Source organism: Zeus faber, assembly GCF_960531495.2.
Source record: "Zeus faber genome assembly, chromosome: 7".
Classification (NCBI taxonomy): domain Eukaryota; kingdom Metazoa; phylum Chordata; class Actinopteri; order Zeiformes; family Zeidae; genus Zeus; species Zeus faber.
Window position 1 is genome coordinate 2,357,142 of NC_137203.1, and position 20,813 is coordinate 2,377,954.

Sequence of the window (20,813 nt, forward strand, 5' to 3'; positions counted from 1 at the left end):
GTGGACTCTTACTTTGAAGGGCAGTCCCACGCGTATGGACTCTTACTTTGAAGGGCAGTCCCACACGTGTATACACAGTAAGTTTTATTGTAACAAAGCAAGTTGTACACCTCAATTTTAAAACAGTTTCTGTTTTCCCCCCAGCGGAAAAGAAAAGGGTGACTTAATGTGGATCCCATGAGTTTTAACAGGTCAGTTTTCCCATGAAGCGGTGGGGGCCAAAATTTACAAGCTTGTTTTATTTTTTTTTCTCATTTTATTCTCTTTATTAAAAATGTCATTCAAATCTTAAGGATATCTGTAAAACAATACAATGAAGAAAAAAAAAATCCCATAGAAATGGTGTGAAAATAACCACTTTCCCTGATAAGCCCGTCATACGCCCTTGTCCCACCCCAGCTCAACCAAAAAACATTACAAGTGGAGGAATGAGGCTGGTACTCAACCACGTAGGGGAAAAATAACAGTTTTTATAAAGGGATCGAGTCCCCAGCAGAAGAAAATCATATATAATAAAAAACAAAAACAAAATCTGGAGGTCTGCTAGCGCTAGGTCACGACACCATGGCTTTAGTTATTTAACCACACAACCTTAACAGGAGGAAATGGTAGTTTTTAAATTCTACTCAGGATGCCGTGCTGAATCTATTTTTGTACATTTTTTTTTTTTTATTATTTTTGAGATGATTTTTTTTTTTTTTGTTTAGGGATGGTACTCACAATTCAGGGCAAAGTGCCATTGGCTTTAGATGAGTTAAACAAGAACGTAACATGGCACCGACAGGTGAGAGGCTTCAGAGTGGAGAATGAAGCACACACGCACACATTAAAATAAAATTAAGAAAAAACGAAAACTTTGCTCCCGATCATGGGTGGGGAAAAAAAAAAAAAAAAAGGGAAGAGAAGGTTGAGGGTCTCGGTAGATAATATTTCTTAGTCATCTTCTCCGTCATCATCCTAAAGAAAAATAAAATAAATGTTATAAACAGAAAGCACGACTTCAGTAATCATTTAATACAACTTGCATATCTTTAAATGCTGAACATATAAAACAGTACAGACTGAATGTTTACAAAGAACAGCCAATTTACTTGTTCATGCTACTTCACACTCCACAATTCAATACTTCAAGGCCTTCGATGCATCTGAGCTGATTAAAACCTTAGTTTACACTACGGCAGCCATACCTCTCCATCTTCTCCATCGTCATCTTCATCTTCCTCCCCATCCTCATCTCCTTCCTCATCAATGTCCTCCAGACCCTCCTCGTCCTCGTCATCATCTTCGCCCTCGCCCTCGTCGTCCATGTCCGGAACCTACAACAACCATTCAGTCGTTTACCTTCTAGGGCTCCCTGTTCAAATCTAAGGACTAATTCACGGTGTTCACCATTTAACCAAGAGGACAAATTAAAATTAAAATAAATAAGTCTTCGATCATAAAATAGTTAAATGAAGACGAGTTCAAATAGTTGAATTGCATCAAGGCTCTCAAGTTAAAGGAATTGACAAAACCTGAACGTAAAACTTGCCAAGTAAGAAATTAAACAAACTTTAGGAAAGTCGTCCAGATGTACCAGAGAAGACACAAATCAACAAAAATTATTTAATCTGATGTCCGTATCAAGGAATTAAAGATCCCATGATGAATTCTCAAATACAACGTAAAATTTCAATCTGGACATGTTTGCCCTTCGTCTGAAAAGTGGACGTGAGCGGTGACGCGAGCAGTTACCAGGTAGTACTGCAGCGGGTTGGGCCAGATGTCGTCCTTGATGACCTCCCCCAGCTCGTCGGCGCCGGCGTCTGCGTGGTCGGTGAACCAGGTGAAGAAGCTCTCGGGCTCCTCATGCTGCCTCTTCCTCCCAGCTTTGTTCTGCGTCTGGCTGGAGCGTTTGGTCAGGTCCTACACACACACACACACACACACACACACGTGTGTCAACATGCTTCTGTCTCGCGGCCACATTCTAATAGTTATCAAGTTCATCTGAAGCCTCGGTGATGTTTATCCACGGTACACACAACGCTACACAACTTTACTTTTATTTAATGCTGTTAAGTGGAGAGTTGTGTGTGTGAGCGGCAGCATCAAATAAAACACAAAATAAGTTAAGAAAACAGGATGAAATGTTATTGCAAACAAATGCACACGTGCAATATTTTCCATACACATGATTACAATACATCCAGTTGTCTATTGTAAATAAAAACACGTCAAACATAAATCTGCATCAGAGTTCATTTCGGTGCATCAGGTGTTGTGCGTACCTTTCCTGATTTCCATTTGATTTCGGTCGACTTTGAAGACGGGTCTCCGCTCTCGTTCAGATGGAACTCTTTGGAAAGGACTTTGTTTTCAAAGTACGGATTTTCATCGAAATACTGAAACGCACACAAAGAGAAGGCGGCCGTTAACACACAGCGGGAGAAAGGCGGCGACCGCCCGACGCCTCCACAGTCCAGTCTACTTACAAAATCTATTCTGTAGCCCGACTTGATGTCTTCAAACTCCGTCACCTCCACCCGACTCAGGTAATGAAGCGCTTCTTCATCCTCCTCACCCAGTAGAGCAGATACTGCAAGCAGACACCTTTGTTTTAATACTCCCAGCCTGAGCGCCAACAGCCAACTCAACGTATGTAATGAATGCATCTCCACACGCGTCAATCAGGACTCCTCACCTTGTGGATGGTTGACAAACGTGGTGACCCAGAAGTTTGGGATTTTGGCGATCAGTTCTGACCTCTTCTGAAAGAACGGCTGGCGGAGTTTGTTGTATTTCTGTTCTACTTTAAGGATCTCCTCGCTGGCCTGCTCGTTCAACCTGAGGGGGACAAACAAACACATTCAAGGAACGTATGAGCCCGCGTCGCCGTGGGAAGTTATTTCTTTACAGATACATATTATATACGTGGAATTTGTCTAAAGGGTTGGTGCACTGTTGTACAGAAACAAATTTAAACAGCGTAAAACCTTAAATATATAGAACTTACCTGTCAATTTCATTTTGAACTTCATCGATGTGTTCAATAGCTTCCTGTTGCTCTTTTTCTGTCAAATAAAATAAATATTTTTTTACTATTATGACATGATCACATCGTAAACAACCTACATTTTAAGCGACTTGACGCCAACCATCACTAGACCCGTGTGTGAAATTTAAATTCCCCAGCAGTAGGAGCTGGTATTTATATTTTTAATTCAAATTGATGATTCTCCATGAGAAACTACAATGGAGCTAAATAATTGAGAGTCCCGGCGCGCCAGCCGGTGCGTATCCAGGCTGAGCCGGACGCACCGGGCTTCCGGCTGCTGCTGCTGCGGGAGGCCGCGGGGTTTGAATGTGGGACCGCAGCGCTTCAGCATCCCCCCCAGAAACTCACTAAACTCACTAAGCACAGCCAGCAAACCGGCCCCCAACGCGACACGCTACAAACTAAAACACCCAAGTGGGAAACCGCTGTGACTGTAAAATCACACAAACAAGCGGCTTCGCTTAATTCGTGGCGGGATCCGCCACATAAAAGCAACGACGTCGCTGCGTTTGATAACGCAACAACACGGCTAAGCTAACGGCTAATGAATGGCAGAATAAAAACGACTAAACTCGCTCGTAATCCGCTTCTAATCAGAAAACCACAAATTACCAAACAAAATCCTCTTGCTTTTGTTGTAACCGAAGATAAGCGCGGCGCGGGGGTTCCCAGAGCCCACGTTCGGCCCGCTGGCCGTCGAGGTGCCCGGCCATGCTGCTGCTGCTAACGCGGCTAGGCTAGCGCGGCTAAGCTAACACGGCTAAACTAGCGCGGCCTCGGCGGCACCGCGGCGAACGGCGTCGGCTCCGCCGCGCCGCGAGCCAGCCGACCCGCGGCGAGCCGAGACGCGCTCTGCGCATTCGAAGCGCCGCTATCCGCCCCGGGAGCACCGCGGGGTCGGGCCCGGAACAAAGCGCGGCCAGCGCGCACCCATTCGCAGCCGGCGCACGGCCCGGCGGTACCTGGAAAGAGAAGCAGGACAGAGGGTGAAAATGGCGGAGAGCGGGAGGCCGTCGTGCCTTACCGGAGGTCTCGTCCGCTCCGTCGTGGTTCGAGTTGAGCTCCTTTTTACTCACTTTGGCCGCCGAAGCCGACATGTTTGTGTTTTTTGTCGCTGTTTTTTCCTCGCAAAGCTGAGAGATTCGGAGCGGGATGCGGTGCCTCTCGGAGGTCGGTGCGTTCCCCAGGCAGCGCGGTGAGCTTTAAGCGGCGGATCGGCGTGCAGAGCCCCACACACACGCAGCGTGCTCCGAGTGACACAATGCAGCGGGAAGACTCCGCTCCGCCGCGCGGGCTTCGCAAACGGCCCGTTCGTATGGAACGCGCCGTGGAAACTGAGTCGCCCAGACGACGGCTCGACCGAGCGGGCGGATTGTGAGCGCACAGCCGCGTGATAACCACGTCGAACGGAATGGAAGTGCCGAGGCGCGGGGGGTGGGGGTGGGGGGCGGCAACGGGCGGAGGAGAGGAGGGGGGGGGGGGCGCTTTACACCGTCACACCCCACCCAAATAAACAGTTATCACATAAATGAACTTCTTTCGCGATTGCCGCTGCGCACGCCCCCCGCTCGGCTCATCCGGGCTCGACGGTTCTCGGGGTCCGCGCGTTGCGCTCGCACGCCACGATGAAACGGGCCGCGACGGAACTAGAAGGAGGCCGCGCCGCGCCGCGCGAACCGGGAGAACGGATCGAACGACTCATTTGCCCCGAGTGAGTCGCGGGGAACCGAATCCGCAAACCGTGGCACCGCCCGCGCCGCACGGAGCACAAAGAGCTCCGCCTCTCAAAGTAGGTCTCCTTCCCCGACGCAGAGCGGCCTTCTCCGGCGCCCCCCCCCGCACCGCGCACCGCGCACCGGGGACGGGGGCGACACGGAGGCTTTTAACGGGACTTGACGCCGCCAGAGAGATGGACGCGCGGACGGGACGCGGCCGGACGAGCGGCGCCGGCGGCGGCGCGGAGTCGCACTTCGAAAAAAACAAAAAGACGCGGAATGAAGCTCAGTGTGAATTAGCACCAAAAGTGACACAATCACCATCAAAGTCAAACATTTACACATAAATAGAACATATGTCATAATAAAGTGCACACACTGTGTGAGTGTGTACAATATAGGAGTGTGTATATATAGTCAAGATCAAGAGGTTTATTCGTCACATACATGTACATACTTTCATACATATATATACTTTCATACATGTACATATTTTCATACGTAAACATACTTTCATACATATACATACTTTCATACATGTACATACTTTCATAGATGTACATACTTTCAACATGTACATACTTTCATACATGTACATACTTTCATACGTGTACATACTTTCATACATGTACATATTTTCATACGTAAACATACTTTCATACATATACATACTTTCATAGATGTACATACTTTCAACATGTACATACTTTCATACATGTACATACTTTCATACGTGTACATACTTTCATACATGTACATATTTTCATACGTAAACATACTTTCATACACGTACATACTTTCATACATGTACATACTTGCATACATCTACATACTTACATACATACTTTCATACATATACATACTTTCATACATGTACATACTTTCATACATATACATACTTTCATACATGTACATACTTTCATACATAAACATACTTTCATACATGTACATACTTTCATACATTTACATACTTTCATACATAAACATACTTTCATACATGTACATATTTTCATACATGTACATACTTTCATACATAAACATACTTTCATACATGTACATACTTTCATACATGTACATACTTTCATACATAAACATACTTTCATACATGTACATATTTTCATACATGTACATACTTTCATACATATACATATTTTCATACATGTACATACTTTCATACATATACATATTTTCATACATGTACATACTTTCATACATGTACATACTTTCATACATGTACATACTTTCATACATATACATACTTTCATACATGTACATACTTTCATACATATACATATTTCATACATATAAGCAGTGAAATGTCTTTGCAACGCACAGTAGTTACTAAACCGAACATAATATCAAACCTAATTCCTACCTAGCAACTAACTGAAACTAACTGATTCCTAAAACACAAAGCAGTTAGTGAATAGAATAATATAAATGAAATTAAATTAGAGTCAAAAAGGTAATATACTGAGTTGGGGTTCAACATAGAAGTGAAGGAAATAGAGTTATGTGTATAGGATAGGCTATTATGTGTATAAAGATATGTGCAGTAAAGTGCATGTGAATAAAGTGTATAATATATTATATAACAATAATACAATAATATTATAATTTATATATAATAACTAATATCATATATGTGTAATATATACACAATATATGTGTATGTATATCTATATAGATATAGATATACATATATACAGAATACAATATATTACATTACATTACATTACATTTAGTCATTGATCAGACGCTTTTATCCAAAGCCACTTACAATTATTCAAACAGCGACGGACGCAGCCATCAGGAGCAATGAGGGGTTAAGTGTCTTGCTCAAGGACACTACAGCATGCTAGCAGGAGGAGCCTGGGATCCAACCAGCAACCTTTAGATGACTAATATATACACAATGTATGTGTATATATATATAAATTATATATTGTGGCTATATATAATGTATAATCATAATGTTTATACATTACATATAGCCACAGAATGTATTCCTCTAACGTTCAGGGTTGATTTTACACTATCATAGAGGAGGTGTTGGTGGTCATAGGTGGTGTTGGTGGTGGTGGTGGTGGTGGTGGTGGTGGTGTACTGAGCTGCATTATATTCAGAGGTGTTTCAAATGTTCTGTCCCTCCTCATGCATGTCAATAGAGGACAAAATAATCAAAAAATCATTATAATGTAGTTCAGTACAACACCACGTTTAACGATGATCTCAGTGTATTTCAAGTTACACATTTCCCATCCTTTCAACAAAAACTGAACATTATAAACTTCAGAAAAGTACAGGTGTACAGGTATACCTGATACAGTGTACACTGAGTGTATGTATGTATTTAATAAACAAAATCTGCTCTATGCACTAGATATAGATAAATTACAAAAAAAGGCCAAACCAGAGGCCAAGCGGCAGTAAAGAAGTGAGTACTGACTGGGTATAAATATAAATATGTACATCAGTAAATTATGAATTATATGTATTCAACAGTATAAACACAGCTAATAACAGATGGGTTAAGTCTAAAGTTTTACTGTGTTTTAACAATATATTGCACAGTTGAACATTGCCTGGGGTCAGAGTGAATAAACATGAAGCTTTTTTTCTTTTGTTTTGATAGGTTAATGTGATACCTGCTTTTTCTGGAAATCTAAGAAGCGTTGCGCGGTCTGAGTGCATCCCAAGTGAGCTGTGCAGTGACAGTCTGATAATAATAATATCTAATAATTACAATCTACTAAATGAAGCTGCAGGCGGCAGTGCACAGGGTCCGGGTTAATCACAGCAAATGCACCAATGGCAATAAAGGGATCAATTGAAGACAAATGATTAGCCGCTCCCCGGCCACTAGTCATTGTCCAAGTATTAAAAGGAAAAGTAACCAAAACTAACGTGCTACTACACCACGTAAAGGGGAACCACAAATTATGTGTTCACTTACTCAAAGTGTTGCGAACGTTTCGCAGCTTGGCCAGTGATTGCAGTGATCGCTTGCTGGCTGCTCGCAACGTCGCATTCTTCTCAGACGACAACACGACGCCATTGTGAAATTCTTCACGGGAGGTTTGCAGGCCCATTTCACGTGACTCTTATTAGCAACTGTTCTTCTGGGCACGTGAGGGCGGGAGCCATTTATTCTCAGTTTTATGCAAACTCCTCACAAAGGGCAACATCACAAAGATGGAAAAAAAAAAAAAGTCCTTGGTGTTTGTGATGCAGTTTAACGTAGAGAAGATGATGTCATCTATGCTCAGCCAATGGTGTCTCTCAAACAAGTGAAGTGTATCCAGAAATGGACGTTACATTCAGTATCGTTTATAGTTGATATTAATGTTTAATTAATTGCAACTGGCACAAATATCAAGTGCCCTTCTCTCAGGTGCCCCCTAGTTTAAGGAGACAGCCATTATCATGGAGAAATATGAATTTCGATACTGTCGTGGAAGCTGAAGTGTGTTGTCACTACATTAACATCAATGCAATGCGCGGTCAAATCAAGATTCAAGATTCAAGATTCAAGATTCAAGATTTTTTATTTGTCACATACATATACATACTTCCATACATATATGCAGTGAAATGTAATGCAACGCACCCGGTGATAGCACACAATATGTCCTAGGACAAAAAAATAGAAAACAAAATAAAAAGTAGAAAATTCCTTTCTAATAGACCGACTAACTGACTCCTAAAACGTAATACAGTAAGTGGAATACGTATAGAATAAGATAAAAATATATAGAATAAAATACAATAAAAATGAATTGAAATAAAATGGAATAGATAGAAGGAATATGCCTATGTATATACAGATATGTGCATTTAAAGTGGCATGTGAATTAAAGTGGCATGTGAATGTGAATAGAGTGAGGTAGTGTTTGGGATAATACAGCACAGTATACAACAGTACGGCGCAGCAATACGGCATCACGAACAACCCTGAACAGTGACACAGTATGCGGTACAGTATGCTACATACAGTACAGTAGGTAGTGGAGCCTAGTGCATGGCTCAGTTAGGACCCCTGGTGAGGTCAGCGTTGACAGTTCTAATGGCTTGAGGGAAGAAACTCCGTCTCAGTCTCTCTGTTCTCGCTGTGTGACTGCGGAGGCGCTTGCCTGACCGCAGCAGCTGAAACAGTCCGTTGTTGGGGTGATGAGGATCCTTCATGATCCTACAGGTCTGCTACTACACCTCCTGGTGTATAAGTCCTGCAAGGGGGGGAGGGTAGTTCCAGTGGTACGTTCAGCTGAACGCACCACCCTCTGCAGGGCCCATCTGTCCTGGGCAGTACAGTTCCCAAACCAGGCAAATCTTTGACGTGTACACGATCAATGAATGTGACATTTTCTATTGTTTATTCCTTTACCAATTGATGAGAGCCACATTGCTGCATAACATGGTGAACACAACATGCATTAAATAGGCTTTCACTGAAATCTCCCCTGATTATTTTACCTCCAGTAAATGTATCCAGGTAGTCGCCCAAAAACATCGGCTTTAGACCGAAAGCATCAAGTTTGTGTGAAGATGGTCTGTACAGGGCGCCCACAGTTGCTTTAAGAGTTGCTACACTGAATGTCGGTCATTTGATATGAGCGAACGCTGAAGCATTGATATGTATTCCTCCATCCGTTTTGGAGTCGACTCCGACACCAGCACGCTGCTGCTTGTTCAGTTCAGCAAAAGCAGGCTGGCTGTCGTGTGTCGTCATGTGAAAGGCACGGTTTGCCGTGAAAGGAGAAAGTGCAGATGAATGCGTTCTGGGGAATGCTCTGCTGTTCACCACGTTTCTGTTCCACAAAGTACATCTGATTCCATAAACCTGGATCATATTCAATGTCTTCTGCCTGAGGCACGAGTGCTTGAACATTGTGCAAAATGATTCTATGTGAGGAGTTAGTCGGCTCTTCCAGTGGTTCAGTAATGTGAGCATCTGTCGTAGTAAATCTTCACTCGTGTCTTTCAATTTGATTGGCTGATGGCAGCCATGTTGTTTATTATGACCAAACTTGTAGGTAGATGTACGAATAAACGTTTTAGGCTGAATTCAAAATGACAGATGAGATTGTGACGCAAGCGGGCGCTGAATGACATATCCCCATTGAAACTTATGCTGTGATCTAAGTTTGATGAACATTGGACCATATCTGTAGGAGGAGCTTGGCAACACATTTTTTGGACAAAATTAAAAGTGTCGGAAAATCTATCATGACTCAAATGGCCGGTGCTATGCATAATCGACTCGGTGTAGATGCAAAAATTTTGTTTCTACGACCAGCGGTTCAGAAGTTATAAGACAAAACATAAAAGTGGTTGTTATAGCGCCACCATCTGGCCAATGAATCCCATTTTTTTGTCCAACGTATCGTCTAAGTTTGGTGTCCGTGGCTTTCACGGTTTCTGAGCGCCGGGCACCTTCAGCCAGAGAATGGCTTTGAGAAAAATGAAAATAATCTGAGCAAAAACAACAGGGTTCCAGCCCTATAATAACACTGCAGCACAGACAGACAAGCAGGCCTGTGACCTCTGACCCTGCCTGCAGAGCATTATAGTCACTATGATGCTACTGGGAACACTGGGAGCTGCACTTCCCACAACCAGTCTTCTGCTGTCACATAGTATCATATACTATAAGGTTATATACTATAATATAATGTTGTATAATGTAATATATTATAATATAATATACTATGATGTAATACACTATAAAACAATATGCTACAATGTAATATACTATAATGTAATATACTATAATGTAATATACTTTAATATAATATACTATAATATCTTCTTCTTCTTTGGGCTGCTCCCGTTAGGGGTCACCACAGCGGATCATCTGCCTCCAACACCTTCTGTTCTGCGCATCTTCCTCCTTTACACCAACCGCCTGCATAATGTAATACACTATAATATAATATAACATATTATAATATAATATACTATAATATAATATAATATAGTATAATGTTAATATACTATAATATAATATAATATACTGTAACATAAGATTGAATGACTTTCCTCCATCGTAGTAGTTAGAGATGAATTCTGGGATATGAGTTTGGACCAGAACCTGCAAGACGTCAGTCCAACATGTCCGCCTCTCAGCATCATCAAACTGTAGTTGCCCATGAATTACCAAAGTACAATTGCGATTAGCGATTGAATTGACATTTTGTTTATGATGCCACTGTGTAATAACTGCCTTGCTGCCCTTGAGCAAAACCCTCCCCGTTCTCCTCAAGGGTGCATCACGCTGTGGACCAGTCTCCTCCAGGATCTTCTTCTTCTCCCAAACAAAGAAAGAGCATAACACAGCATCTGATCTGATCTGATCTGATCTGATCTGATCTGATCTGATCTGATCTGATCTGATAAAAGCCCCTTCAGAGTCATATACCCTTCACATGTCTACCAAATGATGATGATGTAACAAAGCGCTCCGCTCCATTACTCCCGGTGCCTCGGCTCTGCTCCTTCCGGCTCTTTACTAACAGATAGAGATATAGTCCCATGTTCATCAAACTTGGACTACAGCATGCTTGGACTGCCCCAAATACAATTCTTTCGTTTTGTGTGCCTGAGCTCCATGGTTTCCAACCACAAGGCACTTTTGGCCGTATGACTGGGAGACTAGGAGAATAATAAAAATCAGAACAAAAACAATAGAGGCTTCGGGCTGGAACCTTAATTATATCTAGTAGTTATTTTAATGGATTTTGCTGATTCACATGTCACTGAGGTGCTCTGTGGCCAATATTACGGCTGAATGACATTTAGAATGTGATTTTACATATTCCAACGTTATTGTATTCTATCCTATTTATAATGAATGATCCTGACAAATCCTATGCATTGATAGAACTGGTGGTGTCTCCACTGTTACTCTGAATTATGTGACCTGTCTAATTTTGTGAGCCTAAAAACTTTAGTTATAGTTGTTGATTTATTTAAACCAATTTATTGATGCATTTATTTAGTAAGTAGCCGTGATACGAGCGGGATAATGTGCAGCCGGTCATTATGGCAAAAGAACCCCCCTCAGGGTGATACATGACCGGATCACCTTGTAGGCAGATTATCCCAAACTCATCACCCGATCATCTTCTCTGCAGGAAGGTCTTTGGTTGAAAGGAGATTGAGGTGAATTTAAAGGTGATTGCTTTGCTGTCACCATTTTCTGTAAAAAAAAAAAAAAAAGTAATAATAACAAAAGGGCCCTACTGTAGATACAGGAAAGAATGTGCTACAACAACCAAATGTCTTATCTTCTCACCTCTATGTCTACTAAGGTGTTTTAGGTGTCTGTCTGTCTGTCTGACAAAAATAACGTCACAGGACTCGGCAGGCCACGCATTTCGTCGTGACTCGACCTGCATCGTTGATTACTCTGCCCACCGATGCTGTTGTTTCCGGCCTGTCCTCCTCCTCCTCCTCCTCCTCCTCCGTCCTCCGTCCTCCATCCTCCATCCTCCTCCTCCGCCCTCTGCACCAGGAGCTGCAGCTGATGAGCGTGTCTGACGCCTCCCAGCGCTGGAGCCAGTTCACTAAAGCTCTTAAGCTGCTGGGCTGGGGTGGGGTGGGGAGGGGGCTCCGCCTGTCCGGGGGGAGCGTCCCGCTGTTTGTCTTTTGGTTGGTGACATGTGGAACATGTGGTTCTGTGCTGGCCAATGCTGAGCCCAGAGCCGCCGATCTGCACCAGGTCCAGCAGGAGAGTTGGCACAGAGCGGAGCTGAGAGGGAGAGAGAGAGAGAGACAGAGAGAGAGGGAGAGAGAGAGAGGGAGGGAGGGAGAGAGGGAGAGGGAGGGAGGGAGGGAGGGAGAAGAAGGACGGAGGGTGTTTGCTTTCAGGGAGGAGAGCAGAGGATGCAGGGGGAGAGGGAGACCACAGAGTGGACCACAGTGAGGCAGAATCACAGCAGGAGAGAGAGACGCCGCCGCTCACCCTGCAAGATGTAGAGCATCCCACCAGCGGATGGCTGGCTTTCAAGGAGAGTGAAGGTGGAGGAGAGCGAGAGGTCCACCGACACGCCATGACCGACTAGTCCTTCTTCAGCCGAGCAGAGGGTCGTTCTGAGGTTGGTGAAGACCGCGGGCACCATTTAAACGTCTCATTTGTTTGCTGTTTTTAATGGGACTCCCGTTAACCCCTCGCTGCCTGGCCCTCCACTCTACTTATTGTGTTGATCCCCGTTGTTTGGAACTCTCCGCTGACAAAGTGCTTGGTTGCGTTGTGGTGTGATGTCTCCTTATCCAGGATCAGATGTTGTCCTCAGCTCAGCAGATGCTGCAGGATAGCCGCTCCAAGATCGAGCTGATCAGACTGCAGATTATCAAAGTCACCCAGGCGGGAGGAGGCGCCGGGGAAGGCAGCGGAAGCTGGAGTATCTCCTTTCACAGAGGTCAGAGCCCTGTGATCCTCAGCCCCCGGGGAGGGGGTGGTAGAGGTGGAGGTGGTGACGGTGGTGGTGGTGGTGGTAGGGCGCTCTTCACGGCGCTGGGGCTGATGTGGGGAATGGGACAACATACATTCCCAATGTGTTGTCTCTGTATTTCCTCTCATGGGGAATGCTGTGGAAGTCCTCCTGGTGAGGAGACGTGGAGGAGGTGCTCTCCGTGTCATCCTGAAGGATGAGCCTTTTTTAAACGTAATGTTTATGTTTTCTCTTTCCTTTTCCCTTCTGTTTGTTATGAGGGAGAAAGTGAGAGCACCTCTAAGTAGAAGAACCGTTCATTTAGAATCGAAATGACGCCAGCCTGACTAAAGACTGCTTCATATGAAAAGAACTGTCATGTCATAAGATATCTGTATTTTGTATTTTATTTTTTATTGCTTCTGCTTCTGCATTATTATTATTATTATTATTATTATTATTATTATTATTATTATTATTATTATTATTATTATTACTATTACTATTATTATTATTATTATTATTATTATTATTATTATTATTATTATTTTGAATGGCTGGAATATCTAGTTCACTTTTGCAGGTTGCTGTGGCTTCAACACATGCTTGTATTGTGTAAAATGATCCTTTTTTTTAATCACACAATCAAAAATCGAATATAGTGGTGGAATATATTCCACCCCTTTCATAGTTAGATTTTTGTTGTAAGATGTCTTCGTGTAAGTTTCAGGTCAGGATCTCACGATTCGATTCCATATCGATTGAACCCAACAGAGAAGCGACGGCTCAGGATACGACTCTACATCCAAATATTGACATTTTAGACAAACACTTCAATTCAGCTGTTGGTGGTATTTGATGGTGGTATTTGACGATGGTGGTATTTGATTTAATTTTAAGTGGGAAAAAGGTGAAGTATCAATATTCCACTTCAAATCAACTCAGACATTCAAAACCATAGAACAGAAGAGTCTCAGTTTTCTAGACCAGCCCTGTGCTCCACATGCACAGCAAATAAATGTAATGTTTGGAACTTGCACGGACTGAGCTTTAGAGATGTGTAAGACGCCGGTGTAATGCCAAAGTCTCTGATTGATTTGAGCTGTCAATGTGCATGTGTGTGTGTGTGTGTGTGTGTGTATGTGTGTGTGTGTGTATCCCTGTACTTCCGCAAGGTTCTTCTTCACTTCCTCCTGTTGTGTTTTCATTGGACAGCAGCGAAGGGAGACGGTTTGATTAAGGGTCAGTGGTGCGTGTGTGTGTGTGTGTGTGTGCGTGTGTGTGTGTGCGTGTGTGTGTGCGTGCGTGTGTGCGTGTGTGCGTGTGTGTGTGTGTGTGTGTGTGTGCGTGCGCGTGCGTGTCTGCGTCCCGTCTCGTGCAGGAAACTCCCCGGTCCCTGAGCTTCAGCACTACATCCAGAGGGAGGCCGACACGCTGGCCCTCGCCAAGGATGTGGCCAAACAGCTGGAAGGACTCCCATCTGTGGACCCGAAGGCTTCGGAGGAGGTAGGAGGCCCCCGGCGTCCCTGTGCGTCCGCACCTCCTTCTGAGATCCAATCATATAGAACGTCCCTCCAACGCCAGTCGTGACGTTGGTGTTTGTCCCTAAATGTAGAAAATATCAGAAAAGGGAGAGAGCGAAGGCTTCCTGGAGTGTTCTGGTGCAGTTCTAGAGCACGGAGACATTCTGGTTTTGGGGAATTGGAAGACACGGTTCCAGGCATTTTCTTTCCAAATATCTTTAATTTCAAAGATGTTCTGGAAGCCCCAGAATTCCATTTGAATCCAAATGTCCCCCATCTGTCACCTGGGGCGACGGTGGATATCTTCTGTTCTTTTTTTTTTTTTTTTATGAATGTTCATCCATATCGACGCTTCACCGACGCTTTCACTCCTCCAGGCTGCGTCCAGGGTGTGGGAATCCTCCCGCAAGCTGGATCTTCTGCGGCGTTCCCTGGACAGACACCTGGCGGAGCAGCAGAGCCGGGACCCGGGGCGCTGGGCTGGCGGGGGGCACCCCAGCCCCCCGGCGGGGTCTCCTTCCCCGGGTGAAGCCCCCCTGCAGAGCTCCGTCTCCGTGCTCGCCGTCAAGCCCGCCTGCTTAACGGGTATCACCACCGCCGCCCGCGTCAGCCTCCCCCCACCGTCACACTTTTGCAACTAAACAGTGGAATTTATTCAATTTAGAAGTCTCAGGACAGTAATGATATGACATAACAGCTCTTTTGTGTTTACAAGGAGAACAAGGTTTAAAACAGGTAGAATAGCTTGAAGTCAACGCAACACAGAGTATACTGTACAAGTAGCACCGTGTACTGTGGCTGGGCCATATATCGTCATATCGTATCGTTATCACAACATCTACGTATATCGTGATACGAGATGAGATATGGTCTGGGGCTTTGGTTCTGATAGTATTGTGATGTAGTTAAAGGTGCAGTGTGAAGAAGTGAGTGGCATCGAGCTGTGTGGTTGAAGATTGCAACAAACTGAACCCCACCACCACCACCACCACCTCCACCACCTCCGCCACCTCCCCTCACCCCTCCCTTCGGGGGGTGACGTAGGAGAAGCTGGAGGGGGCCCTCAGGGGTCGCAAAAAAAACCTCAAAAGTCCCCCTCTAGAGCCAGTGTTTGGTTTGTCCCTTCTGGGCTACTGTAGAAACATAGCGGTGCAACATGGCCGCCTCCATCAGCGCACCCGCTCCAGATGTAAATAAAAACGTCTCATTCTTAGGAAACGCCAACACAACGATTCTTATTTTCATGGGATTGTACACAAATTAAAACATACTTATCGATATTATATTACATTTCTGCCAAGTCCGTTCCATAAACACACTGCACCTTTAAGTGTCTTGAAGGAGCGTCACAGTAAAGAAATGCAGTTTTTTGAACTTAATAGACTAATTTTGATTCTAATGAATATATCATAATACTCACATGACTAATGATTGGTTCGCAAATATTTCTTGCGTGCAAATGTCTCATGAAAGAACGGCCTCCCCAAAATATAACCAAGATCAAGGTAATGGTCAAAAAGAGATTACCCATGAAATAAGTTTTATGTCAGTATCTCCCAGCCCCACTGTGTACACATGAGCAAAGTGGAGCGACACACAACAGTTTTAATGAGAACAGGGAATGTGAAGTTTGACGGTTGCTATGGGTTGCTATGGGTTGCTACGGGTTGCTATGGACTCCGGTCGCCATGTTTGGAGGATCGCTTCCATTCGATCACATAGAGAAATTGCTAAAATGTACTAAGTGCACAAGAATGGAGGGAGGAAGGGAGAGAAAGGAGGGTGGAGGTTGCACACAAGGTGGCTGCGGGATTTCCTGTGGCGGTTCTTCACCGAACAAGACTTCCAAACATCTTTAAACTGTTGCCATGCCGACGACATTCCCAGTTAGCGTGGGTGATCCTCTGCAGACACGTGACGTCAGCTTCGCGTTCCCTGTAACAGAAATGAAAAGGAAAATATTATTTCCAAATTTCCAAAAATTTGAAAACTCAAGATGATGAAATGTAATTGTGGATATTATTCTCTCAGGTTTTATGTTGTTGTATACATTACTGGAACAATCGTTCATTTCAACCTGCAAACGTATCAAGATGTGAGTGGAAAGCGGCAGCCCTCCAGCCAGGGAATAATAATGACTCTTCTGTGTTGGTCACCGACCTTCATTTAGTGATCTCTATCTGTTAGTGCCGCAGTCAAATGTTCCATGGTTCTAAAGATGTACAAGCAGAAGTCGGTTGGAGCTGTTCGGTGGTGGAGCGCGTCCAGGTTTGGTCTTTTGGTGACATCACAGATTAGAGCCTCAGAGATTTAATCATCTCCGCAAAGCAGGGCTTTTACTCTGAAAGCGTCTACACATCTCTAATACATCACACACCACATTTATAGACCATGCAGACACACCCTCTCACGCCGCTTCCACTTATTTGTTTAGCTTGATTTTGGCTTGTTGAGGTTAAAGTCTCTTTTCAGTCCATTGGAAAAAGTAATTTTCAACATGTTTCTAATGATTTGTAATAATGTCATGGGAAAAACAGTTTCCTGTGAGTATTTTAATCCTGTACAGTAAGAGTGCAACCAGAATCAAATATAGTGGTATAGATTAGATTAGACTCAACGAATTGTCATTGCACAGAGTACACATTCTGAGGCAACGTATTGTACTATAGTAGTATGATAGTACAAAATAAAGAAGCTAGTAAAGAGATTTACTTTTTTTTAACTTTTCTGAGGGGATAGTGACAGTGTTTGATCCAGGACCAGGTTTTATTTGCCAAGTTCTTTGTATTTTGGCCTCAGGGTTCGGTGGGTGCCAGCGACCTGAAGAGCCGTTCAGGTCGTTTCAATATTTAAGAACTTTAATCCGTGTTCCCTTCGGCATTGTACTGTTAACGTGTAATTCCCGGGATGTATGCGGTCTCCTTTCAGGGAAGCTGGAGGTCCGGCTCCTGGGCTGCGAGTCCCTGATGGACTCCCTCCCTGGAGCGGAGCAAGCGGCCTTCCAGACCTCCTGCAGGGACCCGGACCGGCCCCCGGACCAGGGGAGGCTCTCCGGTAGGACCCCTTTACTTTTATTCTTGACCTGATCCTTTCCTTCATGCCCCCCCCCAATATATAATCATTTTATCTTTCACGATTTTAAACCTTTCTTTTTTTATATGTTTAATGGTTTGTCTGTTGGCTGCCTTTCATTTTACGGTGAATGTTAAAGTGTCCTGTTAAAGTGGTAATCCATAAGATTATTTTGTAAAAAAAAAAAAGGAAAAAGCCATATTTGATGTTCATCCCATATTTTCATCTGGCATCTTATAAGAAGCAGCCGTTCAATGTATTTGCGTTCTCTATTTGCTCCTATAGACACTGTTTCCATGGTTGGTGGCGGGGTCCGCCTTTACCGGCAGGAATGCACTTGTAGTATAATCCACCCACTAAAGATGATCGGATGTTTTTTTAAATTCATGTACAGTTTCATGTTTATATTCGTGATTAAATGTTTCACTGGTCAGACTTCTTTTCCAAAAGGACTGCTGGGGCCGGAGGTTATCGTTTCAGCCAAACAACGCAGCGTCTGGAGAGAAAAAAGATCCCCCCTAAGATCTATTTTGCAGATTTTTGTCGACACGGGTGTGAACTCTGCTTTTAAAGCCTCCGGCACGCTGACCTTTGACCCTGTGATCCCCAGCGGAGGTCTGTGCGGTGCTGCGGCTGGACGGCCGCGCGGTGGGACGGACCAGGTGGAGCCGAGTGGGAAGACGGAGCTGGGACCAGAGCTTCTGCCTCCAGCTGGACAGGGTGAGGACGTGCACACTCACATCCATCATAACGACTCCATCCTTCTGGGGGTTTTCCAGATACATATACCAGTTCTTGAATGGTAGAAGTATTTCTGTACGTGGTTATTTTCCATCCGTTAATGTTTTTATTATCAATTCATCCGAGTTTTAGATTCGTCTCTGTGTACTGGGAACTTACGCCTGTCGAACTCAATATAACAAAAGATGCAGGTGATGTGCTGCATCCCAGTCTCACAGCAGCTGCTGTGTGTTGCAGTGCAAAGTCATTGAAAAACCCATTGAGGACTGTGTGACTTAAATAGACTTGTTTACGGTACAGGTTCAAGATTCAAGAGGTTATTTGTCACATACACATACATACGGTCATACATATATGCAGTCAAGTGTCATGACACCCGGTGATTAGCTCTAAAAATACTAAAAATACTGCGTAATCGACATTCTGGGTTTCTATGAATACAAATATAATTAATTGTCTGTGTTGTATTAAATATACATTTAAATCCTCCTAACACGGACGTGACAAGGCTCTGTTTCAAAAGGAGTCATACAGGTTTAGGTAACAAACCTGATCACACATGAATCTGTGTGATGAAGTTTCAGCCGCCATGAAAACTTCAGCAGGAAAACAATAATCCTTTCATAGGAACAAACACAGCAGGGTCTTATTGTTGTAGCTCCGGCGGTGACCAGCAGGTGGCGTCCTGGGTCCGTCAAGCTCCATCAACCCTTTATGAAGCCGGTGTCCCAGTCGTTTCTTTTGTTTAGAAATGAGCTCAACATGGAGGTGCTCATCGCCGCGGCCGAACACGTCTGCGCTGTGAGTGGAAATGTCCAGGTGGTGGTTCCCAGCCTACAGCAGGCCCAGAGGACACCCCCCGTGGAGCCTCAGTGACAGGGCTCCACGGGGGCCTATTCCTACGTAATAAAGCCACTTGGGGCCTCATTCAGTATCTGTCCAAAGAAGGATCCGGCACAGGAGCAATATAAGACTTAATCCTAGATGACGGTGTGTTAACAGGAAGTCACAGAAAACATTATGTTACTATGTTACGTAACATAATGTTTTCTGTGACCAAACTTTGTGAAAGAGACAAAAGTTCATTGTGCTATTAAGTGGGGACTGGATACTCCTTGTATCTCCTTAATTGTATTTATTCTAAAAGCCAAAAGGCCAGCTCGTGGCTATTTTTACTTTATTAATAAATGAGATTAGAAATAAAACGACGTACTGTACGCCTTATTGCAAAGTTTTTTGTCTTTATTTTGAATATTGTGCTGTGACCGTTGGGATCCTGGTTCTGGACCGTCCGCAGTCCCGGGAGCTGGAGGTGGGGGTGTTCTGGCGGGACCGGCGGGGGATGTGCGCGCTGCGCTTCCTGCGCCTGGAGGAGCTGATGGAGGAGCAGAACAGCCGGCCAGAGCCGCGGGGCGGGGGCCCGGAGCCGCGGGGCGTGGGCCTGGAGCCGCGGGGCGTCCTGTACGCTGAGGTACCGATCTTACATCCCCCTGGGGAACAGCACAGCACAGGATGCCCGAAAGAAAGTACTGGAAACTAAGAAAATCTCTCCGTGATGAAGATGATGATGATGGTGTAACATGAGTGTGTGCTTTGTTTTGCCCTTTAATGACCTTGGTAACACTGCTGCTGTCATGCTGAGGTCCATATCTCATGGTCTCCACATCGCACCTCCTGCACTGGTTTATCTTTTATACTGTGCTTACGTTTAATACTTTGAATACATTTAAGAGCAAGTTCTTGCATACTTTTAATAAGTAGTGTCACGGTGTTGCAGTGTTTGCTACAGCATCTACAGTAATTCTAAACGTCCCACCCCCCAGAACGCACAGAGGGAGAACATGACGCATGCATGTCTTTGACTTTCTTCTGCAGAAAGTGTCCATGTGAAGCTTCTCCTGTGTCTGTTGGTATTCTCTAAAACGTGTTGGCATTGGGAACATTCCTCGGCTGTAACGCAGTGCCCCCCCCATGAAAGCACTAAGACATAACAAACACCAGGAGCCTCTGACCTCCTGACTCGCCCGCCACGCCTCCTCCTCTTTGCAGATGTCCTTTGTCGACGCGGCTGTGGAGCGTCAGCCCAAACTAAGACGCCAGCGCTGCATCTTCTCTAAGGAGAGAGGTGCGCTCATCCCTGTTGATCTTTTCATTTGCTTGGTTTCCTTTTCATTCCCTTATCACGTGAAACACTTTGGGGCTGTATTTCATGTAAGAAAAATGTATTATTATTATTATTATTATTATTATTATTATTAATAATAATAATAATAATGCTATTGTTATTATTGTT

At 44.3% G+C, this 20,813-nt stretch overlaps 2 protein-coding genes across 2 annotated transcripts in view; one reads left to right on the forward strand and one right to left on the reverse strand.

Annotated features, from left to right (window-relative positions):
* Positions 1-71: 71 nt before the first annotated feature.
* On the reverse strand, positions 72-4,285 carry seta (SET nuclear proto-oncogene a). The gene is made up of 8 exons (XM_080004497.1): positions 4,062-4,285; positions 2,996-3,053; positions 2,684-2,826; positions 2,475-2,578; positions 2,271-2,384; positions 1,735-1,905; positions 1,188-1,316; positions 72-957 (listed from the first exon to the last, which is right to left on the reverse strand). The coding sequence occupies exons 1-8, from the start codon at positions 4,132-4,134 to the stop codon at positions 934-936; spliced, it is 816 nt and encodes a 271-aa protein (XP_079860623.1). The 5' UTR covers positions 4,135-4,285; the 3' UTR covers positions 72-933.
* An 8,748-nt stretch (positions 4,286-13,033) lies between these two features.
* The window catches only part of LOC307232652 (serine/threonine-protein kinase N2-like), a gene marked incomplete at both ends in the record, with an annotated part of 15,001 nt that continues 7,221 nt past the window's right edge, over positions 13,034-20,813 (forward strand). The window contains 7 exon segments of the mRNA XM_080003753.1: positions 13,034-13,172; positions 14,566-14,690; positions 15,085-15,292; positions 17,636-17,761; positions 18,390-18,499; positions 19,818-19,991; positions 20,570-20,645. Of these exon segments, the coding sequence (XP_079859879.1) occupies positions 13,034-13,172; positions 14,566-14,690; positions 15,085-15,292; positions 17,636-17,761; positions 18,390-18,499; positions 19,818-19,991; positions 20,570-20,645 (958 nt within the window).